General features: G+C 35.9%; 2 protein-coding genes across 3 annotated transcripts in view; both read right to left on the reverse strand.

Annotated features, from left to right (window-relative positions):
- LOC112453287 overlaps positions 1-17969 on the reverse strand; it is a 31132-nt gene extending 13163 nt beyond the window's left edge. Inside the window, exons 1-2 of one of the 2 annotated variants that reach the window (XM_025013931.1) lie at positions 17708-17969; positions 534-3298 (exon numbers count right to left, since the gene is read on the reverse strand). In XM_025013931.1, coding sequence (XP_024869699.1) covers positions 534-2792 — 2259 coding nt within the window. In that variant the 5' untranslated portion in view covers positions 2793-3298; positions 17708-17969. Of the gene's footprint in view, positions 1-533; positions 3384-17707 lie in introns of both variants that reach the window. The other variant, XM_025013930.1, reaches the window with a different exon arrangement.
- A 1712-nt stretch (positions 17970-19681) lies between these two features.
- The window catches only part of LOC112453288 (protein sickie-like), a 96204-nt gene continuing 93303 nt past the window's right edge, over positions 19682-22582 (reverse strand). The window contains exons 15-16 of the mRNA XM_025013932.1: positions 22142-22283; positions 19682-19931 (exon numbers count right to left, since the gene is read on the reverse strand). Coding sequence (XP_024869700.1) covers positions 19682-19931; positions 22142-22283 — 392 coding nt within the window. The remainder of the gene's footprint in view (positions 19932-22141; positions 22284-22582) is intronic.

The following is a 22582-nucleotide window of genomic DNA, read 5'->3' on the forward strand; positions in this document are numbered from 1 at the left end:
GACAAAAAATTAACATAATTTTGTATGTGGTTTTTCATGACTTTCATAGCATAATATAATTTGATTGCGAGGCTAATTGTGCAGACATTGACAAAGTTGCCACATAGTTCTCGTCAAAGTAATAATTCCATAAGGTCGTCTGTTTCTTTATTGCACTAATATGGCTTGGTCCTCGATTACACTTTGATGTTTGTGGCAATGCAAAATATACAATCTTGCAAATTTAAATGCTATGTATGTGATCTGATCTATTGTATTTTGTTGCGAATTTACATTGAATATATCGAAACTAAGTGCATACTTAATAAATTCTAAATTATAATTTTCTGTATTATATAAACGCTGAATAGTTTCTTAGAAATTAATATCTCTAATTTTTGTCCATTTCAACGCGTGCACATTTTTATATAATTATTATCATTATAGTTCTCACATTGAGAACTACTGACCTAAAGTCGCGAGATGCAACCGCAATTTCGACGTGCCTGTCCCTAATTAACGCTATACATCGACGCGGACGATATCTAATTTACCTGTAAGGATGGGCAACTGCGATGCCTGTACTTCTTGGTAGCCAGCTCCCACCAGGGTATCACATTCTGAGTTTCTCGTGGTTTCACAGGATCACTAACCGCATGTTCGTATAACGGCTCCAAGATGGGTCCGTTCCCAGAGAACCTCCTAAGAGAATCAGGCTGATCCTTTGCGGGATTTCCTCGTCTCGGTAGAGTAGCGAAAGCGCTAGCTTGAACCTTGCCGTCTGTTTCCTTAGATTCTAAAGAATTGTGTCTAGTTCTGGGAAAAAGATCCTGTCGCTGTAAGCGATTGGATCGTTCTAATTGTCCTTTAAGAATCACCTCGGTGGCGTCCATAACATAAAAAGGACCTTGCTGAAGGCCTTCCGCGAGATTTTCATCGGCGTTTTGCTTTCGATCGACATAGTTACCATTTGAGCAAGATTTCGGTAGATCAGAGTCATCGTGAGAGAATCTTTCACCATCAAGAACGTCCTCGCTAGACTTGTGAAGCGGTCTCGAAGATATTTTAAGTCTTCTCGAGGGCAGGGTGTCATATCGACGGTCCTTCAAGCGATTCTCCATAGATCGTACCTGCTCTAGTTTGCCTGAAACCCTTTCCAGAACCTCGTTAGAAGCTCGTTCTTTCCTCAATAATGATTTCTCCTGGTCGACTCGAGAGCGATTCCTGCGAATCGTACTGGTGACCGGCAATCGATCCTTCTGAATCGAAACTTCGTCGTCTGTCGACGATGATGAATCTTTGACTTCTAAACCTGCAGATTTGCTTCTCCTCGGATTATCGTTATCGATATTAAATTTTGATTGATCCTGCGAGTTGCTTTTTCTCAATACCAGCTCTTGAGAAATCTTGTTCCAAGCTGGATCTCGTTTTTGAGAATCACAAATCTTTGGTAGTTCCGTCAAGGACTCACTGATTGCGTATAACGATTCAGTGGATTTGCTTGATGAGGCGGTGGTGGATCCCGTCGAATGTCTGGATGTATTCTCAATGGATGAGGATCTCGGCAGAACTTTGGGCGGAAGTCTACCCTTAGAATTGGGTCTGCGAAGATACTTGATATCTTTCCTGGATTCTTTTTCATTTTTCTCTTCAATAACTTCATCTATATCGGCGCTGATAGGCGGCATAGGTGCCATGTTTCTCTTTCTCACGTAGCCGAACAAGTTTCCAGATTGATTTTGCGGCAGCAATTCGCCTTTAGCAATTCTGTTGATCACTCCGTAAGTTCTGGGATTCGCCTTCATCACTTCGTAATTTTTGTCGATCTCCGCGAGATTCCGGTTGATGTCTTCGATGTATTTGGCCGTAGTGCGGTAGAGATCGCCGCTGGGAACATAGTTTCCGTCAACTATGACCAATCGACGTTCGCGCCTGGGCTTGGAGAACACTCGGGGAACTGCATAAATGGGTTGTTGGTCTTTGGAAAATCTCCGTTTAGTATTTTCCAGATCATTCTTGAAGACGGAAGTGCTCTTTGAGTTCCTTAGAAGATCGTTTTTGACATTTTCTAGATCTCGAGCGCTCTTTTGTTTGTCATTTTCCATTTCAATGTAATAAGGATCATCCTTATTTTTAAAGATACAATTGTTTTTCGAATCTTTTATAGAGCGATTGTTGAGATTCTCGACATCCTCCTTGGGTTCCTTAAAAACATCGCATCGATTGTTATTGATATTAATAAAATTATTCTCCTGCGAAATCGTATCGACGACGCAGAAGGGTTTCAGGCTTGTTAGATTATCTTCAACCGGTACCGTGTCATAAACTCGCCGATCGCAGTCATAACGAACGCAGTCTTCAGGCTTCCATCCATACTGGCCGTAGAAATTGGTGTTAGCTTGATGATCCCCTTTTTGCACTTCAGCATTCTTATCATTATTTTCCCTTAAACGCTGAAGATTGCCTTGCGCTGATAGAGCGCTGTTTCTTGAGTTGCTGCCGAGTTTGTCCCGACGAGAGAACGTCTTCAGCGTTACCTTACGCGGCTCTTCGAAATCCCGCGATCTGATGGCACGTAGGGTACCGTAATTCTCGATCAAAGGTTGATCCTGGCCAAGGTCGGCCCATCTGGGCACCTGTCGCGCATCTTCCGAGACCACCCGGAAGTTTGAGAGGCGCGGCAAAGCGTACGGGCCACCTGCCTCTTTTAACAATTCCTCGGAATCGGAACGATAGACGGCACGCGGTCTGCCGCGCGATCTTATGGTCGCATAGCCATCGTGAACGCGGCGTGAACACACGTTTACGTCCATCTTCAACAAGCTGTTACAAACTTTTTCTTTTTGACATGTGAAACCAGCAAAGGTTCACATAATAAATATTTTAAGAGATACAATACGTCTTGAAGAAAATGAAAAAGATAACAGTAAAAAATATTGTAGATATTCTTCTTTCTAATTTTCAAGACTTTCCATTTTTGTTTCACTTAAAAGAAAATAATTATCTGTTTCGTATGTTACTTTTCACTGCAAAGAACATGACTTTTTATTTTTTAATTTTAAAAGAAGCTGTATCTTGCTTTCTTTTAATATCTCAAATCTATCTTGCAGATTGTAATTTAATTTTTAATTTATGCTTTATCACATTGCTCTAAATTTAATCGAATTCATGTTAATCGTGTTAATCTTGGGGGAAAATGTTTGTGTCTGTTGTGTACATATAATGTTTATACTTTGAAATATGAGATTTATGTCGATGGAATTTCCAACATCTTGCATCTTGAAGCACATCTTTTGATAAAGTTTGATCGATCACATCACTGTTAAAAAAAAATCACATAGAGTCTTCTTACATCGCGGATCGTTCACTTGACGACCTTTACTCATGATTTCAGCCACGGATCTCTGCATGAATAATTCATTATTTGCTTCGGAATAGTTTTGCTTGGATATCGATGTAAGAACTGATACAACCGACGAGCTTATTCCTCTGATACGTTCGCGATTATACTTCTTTTTACTTTTAAGTTACTTTAAGTTTATGATACTTTAAGAAAAAGTAGTCTGAGCATACTGTCATACTTTTCTGTTGTGATGGTGGGTAGGTATATTTGTTATTACATTTTAATCTATAAAATATTATATTATACATTATTATCAGTTTTATACTTATCACATTATATATTTTTTAATTTTTTGTAACGTTACTTTTTATTGTAGTATCATTTAAATCCAATTTTTGTAATTTTTGAGTTTTATAAAATTCAGAATAAAACAACATAAACGATTGACTAAGGGTGCGTTGTTAGTTTAACCAACAGTTTAAAGAAGATCAAATATACGAGGTTGAGTTTAGTGAAGCAGCAGCTGTCGTAACAGTAATATTGATAACGCATTTGGGTCTCGAGAACCGGTGACGTAACACTCTCGAGCTACCTAACGATCTTGAGACTCTAACTATTCTGATCGAACAGAATTACTTATATTTTATATAAATTATATTTATCATCCATTATATATTACCTGAATTTATCCAGACACGGACAACAAAAGTAGCAAAGGTAAATAGTTCATTAAAGTATTGGAATTGGAAAGATTAACGGGTTCTCGCCTAAGTTACAAGTCAGACGCTATAATAAGAACCGATGACCTAAATCGACCCGGAATCATCCAGAGCGTATTGACTTATCAGCGAGTGACGAGTGTGGTACGATAAGGAGTCTTCTGGCAGCATCTGAAAATGCGCATCTCTTATGATAATGATTAAGACCATCTGGTGAGGAAAAAGGGGTACCATGCGATACCCGCAATACCAGGTATCGCCGTTCGAACGAAATCTTTTTCGGGATAAATGTATTCGCCGAAGATTAATTAAATTATTCCATAAAGTAGAAATTCAAAGATAACTGTAACTAGAAAGCTACGTAATATGAAAAAGTATTAATCGACTAATTAATTAATACTACCACGATGGCTCGTAAATCTGGAATTCAAGACTCGATGCGAATAATTATCCATGCGAATAATTAGCTACTTGCTAATTAAAGATTACGCGTGTTCTCTATTTTCTATTTAGTTGTAAGGTTTATAGCGTTCACGATAACAAGAAAATTATAAGAAAAAAATATATTTCTTGTACAAATACCTAAGTTACTATACTTCATCTTTAGGAAATATTGTTGAAATAAGGTTTATTTTTAATAAATTTTTTTTTTATTTTTTGACTTAATTTATTAAAAGAAAAACAGTAAAAGATAATACTGCGTTATTTTATATGGATATGGAGAATGAAATTTGAACAGGCAGGTTCCAAATGTCCATTTTGTCATTTTGTTGGCAATTACCATAAAGTCTATTAGTATTCGTCTGAATTTCTTTATTAACACGCCACGTACAATCCGAAGCACCGTTTCGCTCGTCACGTAATCAAAGTTCATCTTGTAGTCGATTAGCATGAGGCCGTCACTCGCTTTTTCGGTCGTTAACGCGGCTCGTAGGCGCGTAGCGTAATGTAACGACGGGCATTACAAGCGATTTACAACGCTTATAAGCTCGCGGACGAGAAGCAGCAACAGGATGATGGATATGACAACGCGCAAAATTGCCAATAAACGCTTTTACGAGACTGTGCGAAGAAAAACCAATTTTCTGAAATTGAAATCGTTTCTCGTGTCATTACTTGTTGTTTAATTACACTAGAAAACTATTTTTATCATACATCACATCTTTCACAAGAAAAAGGAAAGACAAAGAAAGAAAATTAGATTTATTAATCTTGAATAATAAATTCTTTTGTACATACAAGTTTTATTCTTCGTAATGAAATATATTTATACGATTAATATTTTTTTAACATATAATCTAATTTTTATATACAATCAAAGTTATATATAATATTTATCTTATATATCTTTTCAACAATTTTGCAATTTCTTCTATATCATCAATTTTCACACTAATTTATATCAATTCATAATTTTTAATAAAAAAGATTTTTTTTTAAATTATACGAAAAAAAATTTTCAACTTGTCAACTCTATCGTCGAATAGTTCTTAACGTTTTTCCTTTTTTCGATTGAAAGATTTTCTAGTTCGTTCTTTCCTCCGATAAGAACAACGTGGACCGGAAAAACGGTCGATTACGTTACTTACTTCCATTCGAAAGCGCGCGATTCAATTAACATCGCGGCGGAAGGATACTTTCGGGCGTAAAACGTCCTGCGGATGATATACAACTCTCCTCCATCGGGAAGCGGCCGTCGAGGTCGACACGGCTCGGAAACCACGGGCAAAAGAGAGCATTTCGTGATCGTTATTGCGAGGCCGATCGCGCCACCGCGAAATCAGAACGCGTGAAAAGAGAGCGAAACAGAAATTATCTGCAAAGTTATACTTTTTTAATGTGCGCTTTAAAGCTCTCCATTTATCACATTGTATCGCGCATCTCTCGCGTCAAGAACAGAAGTTCTATTAAAATCCATTAAATATTTCCGCACTAATCAAATTAAATTGATCATATTTGAGTATATATGGAGCAAAGAATCATGCAACTCGAGCGAAAAAATGCAGGTAGAAAAGTCCAGTCATCGCCGAACCTTTCGCCGTTCGGATAATTAGTGGTTATTAAATTCTCCTCTTTCCTCTCTCTCTCCTCTCTGTTTCTCTTCTTTCACTCTCCATCTCAATGTAACTCGTTTTACCTTTATGGATTTCTCGTTTTACATTCAACTTTATTGCGAGTACCTAGTTCGCAACAACCTCTCGCGAACGCAGCTTCCGGGATACGGATCGAGCTGAACGATCTAAACGAGATTTCGCGGATGAGCGAGAAACTCGTTTCCGGGAAATTTTATGAAATTTCGTAATCTCTCGATTCTTAGATATATTCACGAGAATCAATATAATAATCTTGAATGCTTAAATTTCTCTTCGTGAGAAAATGAAAGGGCGGAATTAAGAGAAAGGGAGAAAGGGGGAAAGAGAATGCAAAACGACAGTCATTAAAGGCAAATAAAAGTTGCACGTCACGCGTGTACAGCTCGATCGAAGGAAGTCTCCTCCCCTCGCTGTGCCCCTCTTCTGTGAAACGACATCCGCGGGCCGCGACGAGGCTTTGTCCTCGCGTACACGCGGGCATACGCACGCACCACGCGTAACGCAGGTGCATTTACTCTGTCGTGAGTTGCCGCGTCTCTTTCTTTTTGGCGGCTGGTGGAGCCCCATAAATATTAATGTCCCCGTAGATGTCAATAACGTCGCGAGTGTCTCGCCTTATTACAGTACTTTTTTCCTCCCCGTTTCGTCATCGTTAATCTTTCTTTACATTTTGTCATTGTGAGACATTCGTTATTAAATATATATTTAGAACCAAGTTATAACACCCTAAGAAATAAAAAAGGAATTACTAATTTTTGATCAGTTACAAATGTTTGAATTTTTTTCAAAGCTAACTCTTTTTATCTATCCTACAATTTTCAGATATTTCAGCAAATAATGATAAATAAGAATCTATAACAAGTATTTATAATAAAACTTATGTAAAAAAAATATTCTTTTCCAATTAATTAATATAAGAATAAAATATAAATATTCCTCTCTAAAATTACTACGTACTATATATTATACAACATTACTATATATTTTGCATGTATAATAATGTGCTCGCGATTCTTTACGTCCGCCGGAAAGAAAACTCTTCTCGCAACATCTGTGACCTGTGCAACGTGCAATTTTTCGCGAAACGCTTATTATACGTTACATGCACAAAGGGCCAAAGTGAGAGTCAACGACTGCGGCTCGTGCGACAACGATCGCGGACGGGCTTCGCGCGAAGAGGACGACGGCCGACCGCGACCGAACGCCGACACGCGCAAGAACTCGGACGAAATAATTACAGACTCCTCTGCGACGAGATGTAATCCCTCGATCTCGATGCTCGGCGCAAGCAAGACGCATGCCGGAAAGATACGTAATTTGCTTTCGGAGCACGACAGGAGCGTGCCGCAACGCGTGGTGATCGCACCGTTGCAACATTGTAAGGCGTTGTTGTGTTGATTATCCAGAACATCTGCATCAGATAAGGATGCGGCGATGCGCCCGCATGTAAGTAATCCGGTTTCTACGCTTTTCGGACCAAAGGTCCAAAAATCCTTGAATGTCGATTAACCCTTTTACAAATTGTTAAATAAATAATAAATTAATATGTATTACGTTTTGTTGCAAGTCAGAAAACCTTGCCTAATTTTAATAAACAATTAATAATATGCAGCGCTACGTTTAGATTTTGATTAATTTGACAATGTCTACGTATAAGACATTTAATCGAGATATAATATAAATTACTATCGACATCATGTGTTATACCTGTCTGTCGTAATTACATTGTTATAATTACGTTCTAGCTTCCGTGTTGTTGCAGACCGTTTTGTTTGTCTCTTTGTAGGTAGTACTGATCTCGAGTATCGCGATATTTTATCATAGCTCTATTATCGGTAGCAAATAGAGCGGATTAGATGTGCGGAGTGTATTATTAACGCGCAATTTCGCGTCGTTTCGAGTGAGATAAATGCGGCGCGGCGTATCTCGCGCGAATCGCGGGCTTGACGTTATAAACGTTACGTAACGCGACGGAGAGACGATGTCGTTGTACGGGAGTCTGCAAAGTAAAACAGCCATCATAAATCACGGGAAGCGTGCTACGCCACCGAACGCCAAGTATACGACGATTATTACTACTTGCTCAAAGCGGCAAGAAACCGCAAATAGACGAGATGACGATCTCTCGGTCTCGGTGCGCCGAGCAAATCGGGATTTATCGAATCGAAACCCGCGCACAGAACTAGCTATCCCGTCTAGCTAAGCCTTCCGCTTTTTCAGCTGATGATCGATATACCGGGAGGTAGGAAAGTCACGTATCCCTACTTCGATGGTATCGAAGCGATCGTAACGGTACGAAATGAGATGTTGAGATCGTCCACGAGCCGATCTAGATCTGTTCTAAGTTAAAATATAAAGAATCTTGCAATTCCTTCTTAATTCACAAAATTCCAATGTATTACATAAAATATGAGATAAACCTAATGGATTTCAATATAAAAAAAGTAGAAAGATTAGAAGATTAATAAAGAAAGAAATATAGCGTTAAATAAAATAAAACAAACTAAGATAAATAAATAAAATAAAATAAAATGTAATAAAATAAAATAAAGTAAAAATAAAAACAGAATAATAAATGAAATATAAATCTCATAACAGAAAAAAAAATAAAGATCGAAAATATTTAATGGACATAATTTGCAAGATTTTCGAGCCTATATGAATCGATCGTAATTCGTTATCAACAAGACGATCTTAGAACAATATATGTTGTGACCATTAAATTTCAATATAAAATTTACATGACAGGTTGCGTGATGCAATCGCATCGTCACGACGATTAATACATCACTTATTTTTCAAGGAAGCTACCAATCGATCGATGATTTAACCTGACAAGATCGCGCGACGACTGTTTCTTTTTTTTCAGAAATCGAGTTTCCTAGACAAGGTCGATTGGTGATTAAAAAGATCGATTTCAACAGAATGGAATGTAAAATCAGTGCACGTCACCGACCAAATGAGCTTGCACCGCGACGATATTTACTCTGCATATAACACGTATGCATACAAATGCTCGGTGCATGTTTTTACGCGCGTCGTGGATTTAACATTATCTAGAACACTCTCGCTTCTTGTTTTTTTTCCCCTCGTAAACTCTTGATGCGATTTTATCGTGTAACTCCCAGAAGACAAATGCATAAAATGTCTTGTGGTGACGCTCTTTAAGAGCAGTCATCGCGCAGAAATACGCATCTGTAAAAATTTTTTGTTATAATAAAAGATATACTTTTTAATAAAAGAATAATGATCATTAAAAATTTTCTAAATTCCATATGATATCATTAAATTCATTTTAAATTTTGGGTACAAATACCAATCCATAAGAATTCACGTCAAAAGATAAGCATTACAGCTTTTCTTACTGGTAAAAGAATAATTGAAAATATAATAATCTATAAAATATTTCTCATTATAGTTATATTTTTGAGGTAGCCGTTGATTTAATTGTGACTGCACGTTATATTAGATTATATAAAATATCTTGTTAAATTAAAATTATACAAATAAAATTAACTTTAGTTTAAAATTTAATTTTTTAATTTTTCTAATATTGTATAGATTACATCACAGAATAAATAAAACGTATTTTCGTAACAAAATTCATTGCAAAATGACTCTTATTTGAAACTCAATAAAACACGACGAAAAGATTGGAAATAGAAGCCAAAGTAGGAATGAAGATGAAGATGCGATGGCAGCAATAACAATAAGTGCGACGATAATGATTCATCATAATGGTCGTGGGTTTAATTCATGGGCCAGAACGTATATAGATGCGTATGGACGGCCAAAGGCCCCGGAGGAACAGACGCCAAGAGACCCAGGGACTTGATTGGAGCCAACTGCCCAGCCAATCCCGCAGTCCCGCTTATTAAAAGTCGCGCTGTTGTTTCGCCTTTTGTCTCTCCTCTTAATGTTCAGCATTAACTGACCGCCTTGAACGCGTACGTCCGCCTTTGTGAACGTCTTTATTTTTCGCGTCTTCTTTTGGAGAGCCAGCATCTCTCTGTGTAAATATCTCAGAATTCAAGGACATATAAATTCGGGTAGAAGAAAAGATTTAATGAGATACAAGCATCTGAAGATTTCAATTCAGCCTACATCTAAATATTGAAACTATCCTAAGCAGCAAGTAGGTGAAAGTTCAAAGATCGCGCGGATAATCCGCGATATCATCGTGTGACGACTTTGATTACTGTCAAACTAAGAACGTCTCCGAAATCTTTCTTATTCTCGCGGAATCCATTTCCACGACTAACGAAGTAGTCGTGAAAAACGCGAGAATTCTCCACTTCAGTTTCGCGTAATTAAATGGCTGATTGGCCATCGATACGAATCAGAATTAATCCGATATCGATTTCGAGGTAAATAGAAAAAGTATGATTCGAGGAAGTAAAAAAAGATTCGGGCTGTCTTGCACCATGAAAGAAAAACGTCGACAAAAGATAAGCTCGATATGTATGTACTCGTCACGAGAGACTGCAGGATCCGGGCCAGACCCTTAGGCCCAATGGCGTAGGCCTCCGATCAATAAACCTTGGACAGTTTGATCTATTGTTTCTTTCGCAAAAATCTTAACGTTTTCACTGATTTATTGAAAAATATTAAAGCATTAAAATATCATTAAATGTAAAAAAATAATATCAAGATATTAAAATGTAAATATATTATGCTTTGATAATGCAGTGTATAATAATCGAATTTTAAATGAAATTCAAGATAATTGTATAATTAAGTTTAAAATATTGTATATCATTAAATAAAAATTTTACACTATTTTCAAGAGAAACTAATTTATTCGAATTTCACACCGTGTAACTTAACTAGAATCATCTCTACTACTACTACTTCTTCTGTTAATCTATAATCTGTTTTTCGACTCTGAAATAAACATGTTTTTCATTTTTCGACTATCGACTTTACTTCTCACTGAAATACTCCATATTCGGATTGAATCATAAACCCCAGCCACGAAAGTGGAATTCGCGCAACACTTTGTCGAAGAAAAAAAATCAAAAAAACTGGTTGTAAAAGTTTCATGAGATGTAGTGAGAGTGCTGCTGCTGGATATCGTTTTGCGGGAGGACCGCAGGAGGATAATAATGATTGTAATTTATAGCTGACTGCGCCAATGGTCCTGCCGCTCGGCAAGTCCTGCGGATTAACGGAACTCCCACGCGTGCCCTCAGTATATACTGTCTTTCGTTGCAAGTTCATGAGTCGCATGTACCTAAGACGACATAGGTACATCCCTGGATGCCCTTCCTAGTGGAGAGTTCTCTTACTAGTGGAGATTTTAATGTTTTAATAATTTTCAAACAATCTGTAAAAACGTAAAGATTTTTGCGAAAGAAACAATAGATCAAACTGCCAAAGGTTTATTGATCGGAGCCTACGCCATTGGGCTTAAGGGTCTGGCCCTTTTTCTATAGAGATGCAGAAACTTCGACATCTGATATATAATCTTAATATTCCATAATTTCGAATTTTTCGAAAATTCTCCATCAACGTAGAAACTTTCTTCTATTATTAATTATTTATTTAAATTTCAATAATGCGTATTACCTATATGTATTTCAATATTAACACTTATCTTTAATATGTATTAATTTGACTCTACCACAAATCCGACATTTAATATTTAATATCCGGTTTAATCTAAATATTCTACACACACGCACGCACGTATATTGATGGCAATAGATATTGATTACTATTTGTGATTAGTATGTTACTCTATATGGTGTGTGCAGCATGGGCGGGGTTAGAGATTACAGATTAATTAATGGAAATATATGCATCGCGTGATCGGCCACGCAAAAGCGGAAAAAAGGAGAAAAAAGGTATCCGATGCACGCTAGAATTACTAATTAGGTAGCTGACAGATTCACGATTGGTCTATACTGCATTCAAATTTCGAGACACGAGGAAATTGCATTTAACGTATGTACATAAATGCAATACTATTATTCCTTCATTTAGTAAAACATTTCATTTCCAGAATCGATCATCCTTTTTAAGAAAAATTTCTGTAAAGAGAGATACTTGTCAATATTTGACATTAAACATATTTAAGCAATTAAATCTCGAATTAAAAACCTGAAGAGAATTGAAGAATAAGATTTTATCATTTAGTTATGTTAAAAAGTTTCATTTTTCACTATTTATAGGCGATAAATTGGAAAATAATCTATTACTAAAAGTTCAATAAAATTTACTAAATAAGTTTATGCACGAAGCTAAACTTTATCGGCAGAGTTTCGCCCTAAACTCATCTGGATGAAGAATTTGTTTATCTATTTTCGCGTTTTTACAATTTCCAAAGCGTTCGATGGAGCAAATGCGATGCGAGTGTGTATCTCGCCGGAAGAGCGACGAATTATATACGTAATGAAGCAAGCAAGTGGAGAAACTCTCGTATTACGTGGTTTAATTGCAAGTATGTGCGCCCGTTGGCACTAAGATATCGCAAGAAAAACGCCGTCGTGTGCTAGAATCGTTAATGGGATATACATATGTGCCATATGTACAATATATATATATACATATGGAAGCAACAGTATCTGGGCCAGTGATGTATTCCCATCGGCTGGCCAGTAACAACTCAGACAATCTCTGTTTTTAATTACGCTCTAAGGATCGATCTGGACGATATCTGGATCGAAGAACGTTTCTGCGCCACATGGTCAAGGTGTTGTAACATCGGGCATCGAAGGATAGTCGGAAGTGATGTAATCATTTATAGCGAAGTCGCTCGTAAAAGTTGAACTCGCCTTGTGAATCATTCTAAGTCGCAGTTAACAACGAGTCGTTCCGGAGTGTTATATCCGGGAGATAAACCGAAACTTTCTTTTTACCAGTTTCTCTTTTCAAAAGTGCATTGAATTTAATTGACAGTATTTATTAGAAGTTAAGCAAATAAAAAATTGCACACAAAGCATATAATATTGTGTAAAATAGCATATATATATATATATATATATATATATATATATAATATTAAAATATATGACGAGATACGAGATAGATGACATGTCATGTACAAAGTAATAGTAATAACTATTTATGTAATATAATAGAGATAAAAAATATAAAATAGTATAATATAAAGCTTATAAATGAGATAGGAGAGGGATATGAATGACTTAGGAGATATAAATTTTTGTAAACATTTTTGTGTAATTATTTAAACGCTATTTTTATTCCAACATAAGTTGGCTTCAACTTATTTTTATCAGCAATCACATAAATTTTGAATAAATAAAATTTATATCTATATATAATTATTTTTAGACTTGATTAAAATTAAATATTTTATTTCATAAAAACCTTTTGAATCGTGCGTATTGTCCCTAAAAATCGACTAGAATGGTAAGAAACCACAATAATCGAATTTCTTCGGAAGGTCAGTAATCTTGGAAAGTGATTTAAGGGACCTTTCATTTTGGGATCGATTGTTGCCGCCGTAAAATCGGGGTCAGGCGACGAGGCCGTAAATCTTATGGGCATTTGGGCCCTGTGCACAAAAGAACAAAACAGGGCGTATGCATTGTCAGCCCTCTTGCGCCTTGCTCCTTATTTTTGATACAATGTCTCGCGTCTCGCAAGGATCAGCGACGACGACGTGCACTGAATCTTTTTATACTGCTATTTCTTTCGCTGAATATTCTCTAATCGCTTTAGTAAATTCACGACAGCGATTTGTCGAAAGGATCGAGGGAACTCAGGGATTTGTAATTCTTTCCGACAGGATATCGTTTCTGAAAATACAATCAGTCGTATTTTATATCGCCTACTTTCGGCACTAGAATTCTGTTTACGATCAAAGCATCCGCGTTGTGTTCTTTCTTGTAAGCTAATTCGTACTGACAATTTTTAGGTTGCGTTTAAAAAATAATATTTTGAACTTGTATAGAAATTTAAATTTATTTTATTCGAATAGATAAATTATATATATATATATATAAACTAAACAAATATTTTTTATTAAAATTCAAACTCTTGTTAAATTTTAAAGACAATTGTCTTTATCTTTTTTTTTATTTTTATATTATTGCTTATTATTAATCACATTTTTATTATATTGACTTGTATAAAGAAAATATTACATAACAACAGATCAAAATTAAATCAATTTAATTATCGCAAGAGCAGAATTAGGGAATATTTTTTAAAAATTATTTTCTAGACCTCTCTCTTAAGAGGATAGTCATGTTTAGAAGTCACGTCTAAATAAAATCTCAGATTTCTAGTGCCTAAACCTTTTTAAGTCTCATATGTTTGCGATCCTATATAATGGGCGTCGGAAATATACAGCAGATATTGTTGAAAATAAATAGTTCCTAACGAGATCATATTACTAATACAGGAAATTGCTCACAAAGATATACTTCCAAAACTTTTTATTACCGTAAGTAAATTTATGATATACGCTAAATTTATATGATTACTTTGGGTCTCTTTTTTACCAATACTAAAAGCATAAGCAGTAATATGACGTACTTAATTGTAGAATTGTAAAACATATGGGAAAAATGCTCGCCGTAAATCTCGATAATGCGATCAATCGATCGCGATTTATTTGTCGAATGTGATACTGATAAACCTATATTCTATCACGCCGCGGTCTATCATTAGAAATTAGGCTGCGAGATTTACGATAATAGGTACGGGATGCGTGATACGCGTGATACACGTGATACGCGGTCGTAAAACAGAGGATCGAGTTAAGCAGAGATTTAAATTTCCATGTACGAGCCAATCATCTTCTCGATATCCCTGAGGCGGTGGTCGGTTTCTACAAAGTTTTACTACCTGTTGGCCCATGGCAGCTTCCGGAGCCGCAGAGCGTCTACTGCACAGTATTTCGTTCTCTAAACGCCTAATTACAGATGTGGTTCACTGCGTTTTCGCGTAACATCAAAACTTTTAACTAGTAGAAAAATATACAAAAATTTCTATAAAAAAAAGATTCCCATACGTACTTGTAGCTTTTAATGATTTTTTAAGTGAGTTTACGCAAAAATAGTTATGATTAATCGATATAAGATTTCTCGAAATTTACATAAAAAAACGTTAATTAAAAATCTGTCCGTGAAAATCAGGAGAATTGCGATTGTCTGAAATCTTTATGTCTATCGAACGACGGGAGTCGATCGCTTTTTGCCTGGATAAGAGATGATGGGTAAAGAGATTAATCCCATTTTTACGGATTAACAGCGGCTCGCCTGTTTACAGGGTTTACGGTGCAATTAACGTGCAAGGCAAAAAAATTGAACGATTAGCGATCGTGTAGCGAGAGGAGACTCGCACGAAACGATTCGGGTCGCGTTTTGGATCGAGCGAGCGAACGCTTTAGATTTTCCGCTCCGTCGAGCGTTCCGCGGCGATTTATGTTCTACGAGCAATTAAACGTACAATTAGAGTGTGGAGTGTTAGCTAAGGTGCATGTGTATGTAGTCTGTAGTGTGTTGTGACTGTGTGTGCTACTCTCCCTAGCGCCAATATGCGACACCGAACAGATAGTATTAATAGTACATAGTAGTTCCAGAAATCTAATTAGTTTGACCGATTGTTTTCTTCTTACGGTATGAACAATCATTTATCGTAATTTGCTGCCGTTACATAAAATCTAATATCCAAAGTTTAAAACATTGGAAAATTTTATTTTAAGATATAATCAGAGTCTTGGAATACACATATTCCAAAATAGTGCATGCGATGGTGCATGGAATTTTAATATATGAATATATAACTGCATTATTTCAATATAGTATATAATTTCTAAACAGAATTATTTCAAAATGTGTAATACATATCATGATACAAGCATACGTATTATGAAACAAAGTATTTTTTCTTTTCTTTAGCGAATACTATACGCTCTTGAAATTTAGAACCATTTTTCTTGATATTTTTGTGTGTAGGTACTTGATATCAAAGTTACACTCATTCCATAAGAGTATGGCTGCGCCATATATAGGGTGTCAATAACTATATACGGACGCGATATCGCGAGATTTCTTCAGGGATTGAGTTGGTGTCGTATGTACGACGAAAAGAGAAGAAAAGCAAACGTGAAGAGGATAGCATACTACGACGATGGTGTACGCGTCGAGAATGCGCAATGCAGCTGACGACCGCGAAAAAATCCGCGACTCCTAAGAACGACTTAGGATTCCCTTCATTTCTACCATATACGTACATGTGTACATCCGAGAGTGCGATGAACGAACCTGTGACCTCGACGAGGTCTCCTTACTGTTCATATGCGACATCAACATCTCATCGTCAGTCGCAGCAAAAAAATAATGAGGCAAAATTGCTAATTATTTATTATTTATTTTTTATTAAAACAATTCTTCTCTATTACCGAACTAATGTGCGCTATTAATTAAATTATTAATTGGAGAAATTATATAGAACTTGAAGATTATAATCAAATCTGATTAACCAATTTTTTCTTTGTTTTGAAATAAAATTAAGTTACATGGGAGAGACACGCGATTGGTTTCTTGTTAAAAATGTGAGGATGTTATATGAATGATCTAAAATATGAATTTTCATGGCAATCGATTCTCTCGTACATGGGCAATTGGGCATCCTCGATATTGAGAATCGCAAAGAGGTTACTGTGCTGTAAGGGTAACGCGAGAGAAATGTGGCATACTTAGAGAATCGCGATAGCCAACAAGATGAACACGTGAATTCGCTGCGTCTAATTTAACGTGAGATCTTACAATTAGTCGAGGGTTTACTAAAATTGACTCTGATGAGATTATATATATATATATATTCTATAGAAAGTACAGGCAAATTATTAAATTATCAGAGATATTCAGAGGCTTCAATTTTTCAAATTTTTCTTAAATTTCTTCGTTTAATTCAGTTTTAATTTTTAATTTAGATAAAAGTGTCATTCCAAAGCCAATTAATACTTAATAAATAATCAGTTTTCTGATTAATTGTTTACTAAATTAAATACTAATTCATTTATATAATTCTGTAAAGAATTATATCGCTAATTATTTGTAGATGAAGAGATTAAGTAATAACAACACAGTATCTAGATTAAAAGAGAGAAAACTAAGTAAAACTGTTTAACAAAAGAAGATCTGCATTTAGCATTGATTTAGTTTTATCATTATAATTATGAATAAGTTTAGTGAAATAAAATTTATAAGTTTAATTTCGCAAGCTTAGATAGATTATATAATTCGTTTTCCAACAAGCGATACAAGTGGTTCTGTCTTTGTTACTGACTGAATGCCAAAAAAAGATAGAATAATAACCTGTGTCGCTTGTTGGGAAACGCACATAATCAAGTCAATCGTTAAATAATATACACGTGTATTTTTTAACTTTAAAAAAAAATGTAATCGAACCAAGATAAAGTCGTATTACTAATATTTTTTCAATGTCCACACGTTCAAGAATTTTATCAAGAATCTTTTCGAATCTTGTCAAATAACGTGCGATAACGTATCAGAGGTCGTAGCATCGCCTGAGATGCATCGTATGCATCTGAAAAATATCGACAGATCCAGACAAAACGATTTCGTTGCAATTACTTTTGTTTCTAATCCTCTCTCCTTCGATGATTCAAAGCCGTCGTTTCAATAATCCACACGTTAATGAATCCTTTGAACTATACATCACATCACCGTACGGATCCCGATCGCAAACAAAACACTAATAGATCACGATCGATTCGCGAGAAAAGAATACAAACGCGATGTAAAATGTTGCGCAGTGCGCACCTCGACCGATCTCGACGCCAACCAACGCCAACTGAGCTTACTGAGCACGATACGCGACGCGCGACGCGCGACTCGCGAGTGCGCAAAGTGCGATCTACACTTCTACACTCGGCTTTCGGCGTTCGGCGACGGTTCATACGGGAATTACGGGGCCCGAATGACGCTCTATCCTATTGGTCGGTGAACTGAGACAGTGGGACCTCGTGGTCCCGCCGCCATTCGGTTGCAGGTGTAGCGAGTCCACGTCCACGGGACGCACGGGACCACGAGGTCTCGACTTGTCGACCAATAGACAGGAGCGTGGGCTGCAGGTGCTCTGCGAGATCGCCGGATTGTTCACGCTACGTAACGCGCGCTTTTCAAACTAAAATCATCTGTTCTTAGCTGGATTCTAACACGCTCATTATTTAATGCGATTATCGGATATTTTGTGATACTTTTGGAACTAAAAAGATTTTCGTGAAATACTCAATATTCTTTTTTTTTAAGTAAACAACTTAATTTGAAATTCTCGTTCTTGTTATTAATATTTAAAAAAATAATTTCTGCGTGTTATTAAATTCTTTGATAAAAAGTTCAAAATTAAATTAAAATTGAGATTGAGAATATTTGTGAAGAATAAATTAATAAAAGGTAAGTAGGAAATCTCTGTAATTAAAATACTTTTCAACATAAAATTAAAAATTTATAATTTTGATATTAAATATCCGATATATAATCTAGTGTAAAAAAATGCGATACGGAAGCTAATAGATTTGTTGATGGAACGCGTGCCATGTGGATCATCGCAACAGGTTCCGGGGAGGTTCAAAGCTATTAGAAACTATACTGGCTCATGGGCCCGCTAATTGTCGATTAATTACGACTAATCATCCTGCGCCAATTTGCTCTCTGTTTCCACGCGGCTAACTACATATCACGTGTTCCGCTCACGACCGTGACAGATCTGGGCGCGTTAATTAATCGCTACATCTACTATCTACAATTACAATGATATGATTCTATATTAATCGTTATACGATCGTCTCGGAAACAAACAATCGCAACAATAAGTGAGGACTAAGCTTTAACGCTTGGCGTAGAGAACATATTCATGTAAAGTTCAAATAACACATTGCAGACGTTAAAATTGTTAATTGCGTATGTTTCAAGTTTCAAGCCGTATACTCACATTTGTGGAAAGCTGACTGGTTAACGAATGCACCTTCTCCTGAGCGTCTAGTAGTTCACGACGCAATTTTCTCAATTCATGCGCCTGCTTTTCCTCAGCCGAGCTGTAAAGACTACTCGCGGTGGACACCAAGGATACCGAAGAACCATGAACTGAAATGAATACAAAGTTCTTCTTATATCACATGTTTATAAATTTAATCTTTAATTCTAGAATCACATCTCAAGGAAATTTTTTGGCTTAACAGTCTCAGATTTTAGAAATTAAATCAATTATAATCATTTGCATAAATTTATTATACACACAGAGTAACTCAATAATTAAAATTTTATTCGCGTTGTACAATTTCTCTCTCTCTCTCTCTCTCTCTCTCTCTCTCTTTCTCTCTCAATTATTATACATTATTCTCTTTTTCTACGGTAATATATTATAAATATATTAATTATGCTCACAATTAGTTTCAAGATTTTAGCTTATTTTGTATTATATATTAAAAAGGATGCAGTGCAATATTGATGGATTTAATTTTTTTTAATCAATTGTAAAAGTTACGTTGATATCGATATTTTTGAGTTTCCAGAAAAATGTTGCACTGCATTCTGTGCTTTACGATGTTAGCACTCACTGTCGTCGTCCTTGTGTACGTGCTGGTACAAGTTTGGCGGCTGCCGTGAGGTGTGCGTGGGTGTCGGCGACGTCGGCTGGGACCAATGCTGGCCGGTGCATCCCGCCGATCCCACGGGAACGCTGTAATACGGCTCGACTCCGACCCCCATGCCCATCCCAACCTCCTCTCCCACCGACGATGAAGCACCGCTTCCACGTGCCAACATCGACGGGTACATTTTCTCGCTCTTAGTGGACCTGTGAAAACACAAGCGCGACGTGTTCTGTAGATTCCCCTTGAGATATCTCCTAAACGGCTGCTCTATCGAACTATTCTGAAAGGACAGTCTTTCGGCCTGAGATATTTTATCGACACCGCGCGACACACCCAATCAATATACAAAATTAAAGTATAATAGTAAGCATAATTGCCGTAGGCTTTTAATAGAATAATACTATATTTTTATTTATACTATTATGATGGTTTGTTCTTTTATAAATCTATTTTCTTTTTACTGCTACTTTATCAAATAAGCACGTTCTCGTTTTTCAAATCAGTAATTACATCAATCTTTCGTTCTTTCCTATTTATATTCAATACTTTAATGTTTCAAATCTTTTGAAATATTTTTACATAATAATGATCATAAAAATGACGATTAGTTAAAATATAGAATCAAAATATAATTTAGAATATTAATCAAATTACTGATAAATTATTTTTGCAGCTGGAGAGCGATATTTATGTAACAGAAGATTTATAACGGCTTGAGGAAGGGTCAAGAGTACCAGTCGTGTGCTGTTTCAAGCTACAGAAGAGGATTTCGAGTGTCTTGGATAGCCTCAACAACGAGAACACGCTTTTCTACCTGCCGACTATGCGCGCAATTAGCTGATCCCGAAAGGGACCTCTAATTAAAAGATAAGCTTACTTCCACTCGACAAGAAGTCAAGGACCACTTCGAGACAGTTTGCAGCATGGCGCATACTTAATCTCGCAAGAATCGAACGAGAGCTATCGATTCGCGCCGTTATCCGGTTCGAATTTATTATCATAAGTATTTCAGTAGTTTTTATTTCAATATTGTTCGTTTAATCGAATAAACGAGATTACCTTCCAAGAGTTACATAATACTGCTACAAGGATGACGAGGAAGGGAATAAGTAATATAGCGGAAACATATAGCTCTCGATTGCTCGGTCCAGAATATTGATGAAGCACCGCGCATGCATGCTGCACAAGCAATACGATCGAACGACGAACTTTGGCAACAATAGGCAACGTAGAATCTGCCGCACAAATAACTATCAACACAATATGTCTCGAAGACAGATATATAGGACACATTCGGTGAATTATATTTGCGTGATTGCGTGAATCCTACAATCTTTAGAAAATATAAAATCTGAAGAGATGAACACTAGAAATTGAGAATCCAAAGATTTTATACTGTAAGATCCTTGATTCTAGACTCCAAATGTTTTATTAAATCTATGACTCTCGAATCTAGATTTTAGATCCAAAGAGCCTAAAGATTGAGGATCCAAAAAGATTATAGGATCTATAATCTTTATTTCTAAATATTTTAGAATTTGTACTTCTTCTAGGATATAAGATTCTTAAAGAAGTCGAGGATCGAAAGATTTTAGAATCTATAATTCTTAATTTCAGAAATAACAAGTCTTTTTTCTACTTTTTAAAAGTCACAAATTTTGAAAATTCTAAATCTAATTTCTAAAATACAATGATAATTACGAATAAGGATCTTCGAATCCACGGATTCGATCAAAACCGAGCTTTTAGGTAAATTTTCAGGTGCTTGTGAGAGCAACTCTCATGTGTATATGTGTATTACGACTCTGTTCATGTTTTTTTATACTTATGCGTAGAAAACGGGCTCGCTGAGTGTATATTTTCGCACTACCTTGGAAATGTCCTGTCTCGCAGATGGCTAAAACGGTCAATCAAATTGTCCTGTGTTATTTCGCGGTCGGATTGATTAAGCACACAAAAAATAAGTGAGAAAAGAAACAGCCAGGAAAAGAAAACAAATTATTCGTCGATCGAAAGATTGAATGTTGAAGATGCTGTATCTATAAATATGCAACTTATATCATATCGACATTTGCAACCAGATTATGATTCTCAAACTAGTCCTCAAACGATCGATATATTGTTACAAATTTTTAAAACATTTCCTTAATTATAAATGTTTAAAGAATCTTAATTGAACTAGGAATATATTAATATATATTTAACCTAATTAAAGATATTTCTAATATTTTTGTAATATAGATATTGGTTGAATATTAGGCTTTAGGTATTATGGAATTTTTTCATACTGTAATACAAAAATACTAATATTATTAAAATAAAATATATCAATGATTTGAGAACTTCTTAAGAATATAGGTAAGAAAATAGAAACCGATGAAGGAGGTGTTGCGACACACAGGAAATTTCTCACCTGATAGAGTTGCTCCTGTTTAGCCTGGGCGGCGCCGGAGATCCCGTAGAATCCCTCTGGTGCATTAGGAGACGGGCATGTGTCAAGCTCGCGCGATGCGAGCCTAATGATTCTACGCTATCCGCCTCGCACAAACCCATTCCTGAAAGAGATCCATATTCTAAAATAAAAATAAAAAGTTTGTAAAAACAAAAAATTTTTAAATAAATTATTGTAAAAATAGTAAATGTGAAATAAATGCGGTGTAAATATATGCGAGAAGTTAAAAAAATATATAATTATGTAAACTAAAATATATTTAAACTGAGATAATATTTAAACACGAGTTATTAAATATGAATGTCAATACAGTACAGTGTTCAATATGTTTATTTTTCCTGTATAAAACACTTTTGTCAAACATCTGTGTTAATCAATGAGTCTTCGAGCGTTTGAAAGGAA

This window comes from Temnothorax curvispinosus, unplaced genomic scaffold (assembly GCF_003070985.1).
Source record: "Temnothorax curvispinosus isolate PA1 unplaced genomic scaffold, ASM307098v1 QBEX01004244.1, whole genome shotgun sequence".
In the NCBI taxonomy this organism is placed as follows: Eukaryota; Metazoa; Arthropoda; class Insecta; order Hymenoptera; family Formicidae; genus Temnothorax; species Temnothorax curvispinosus.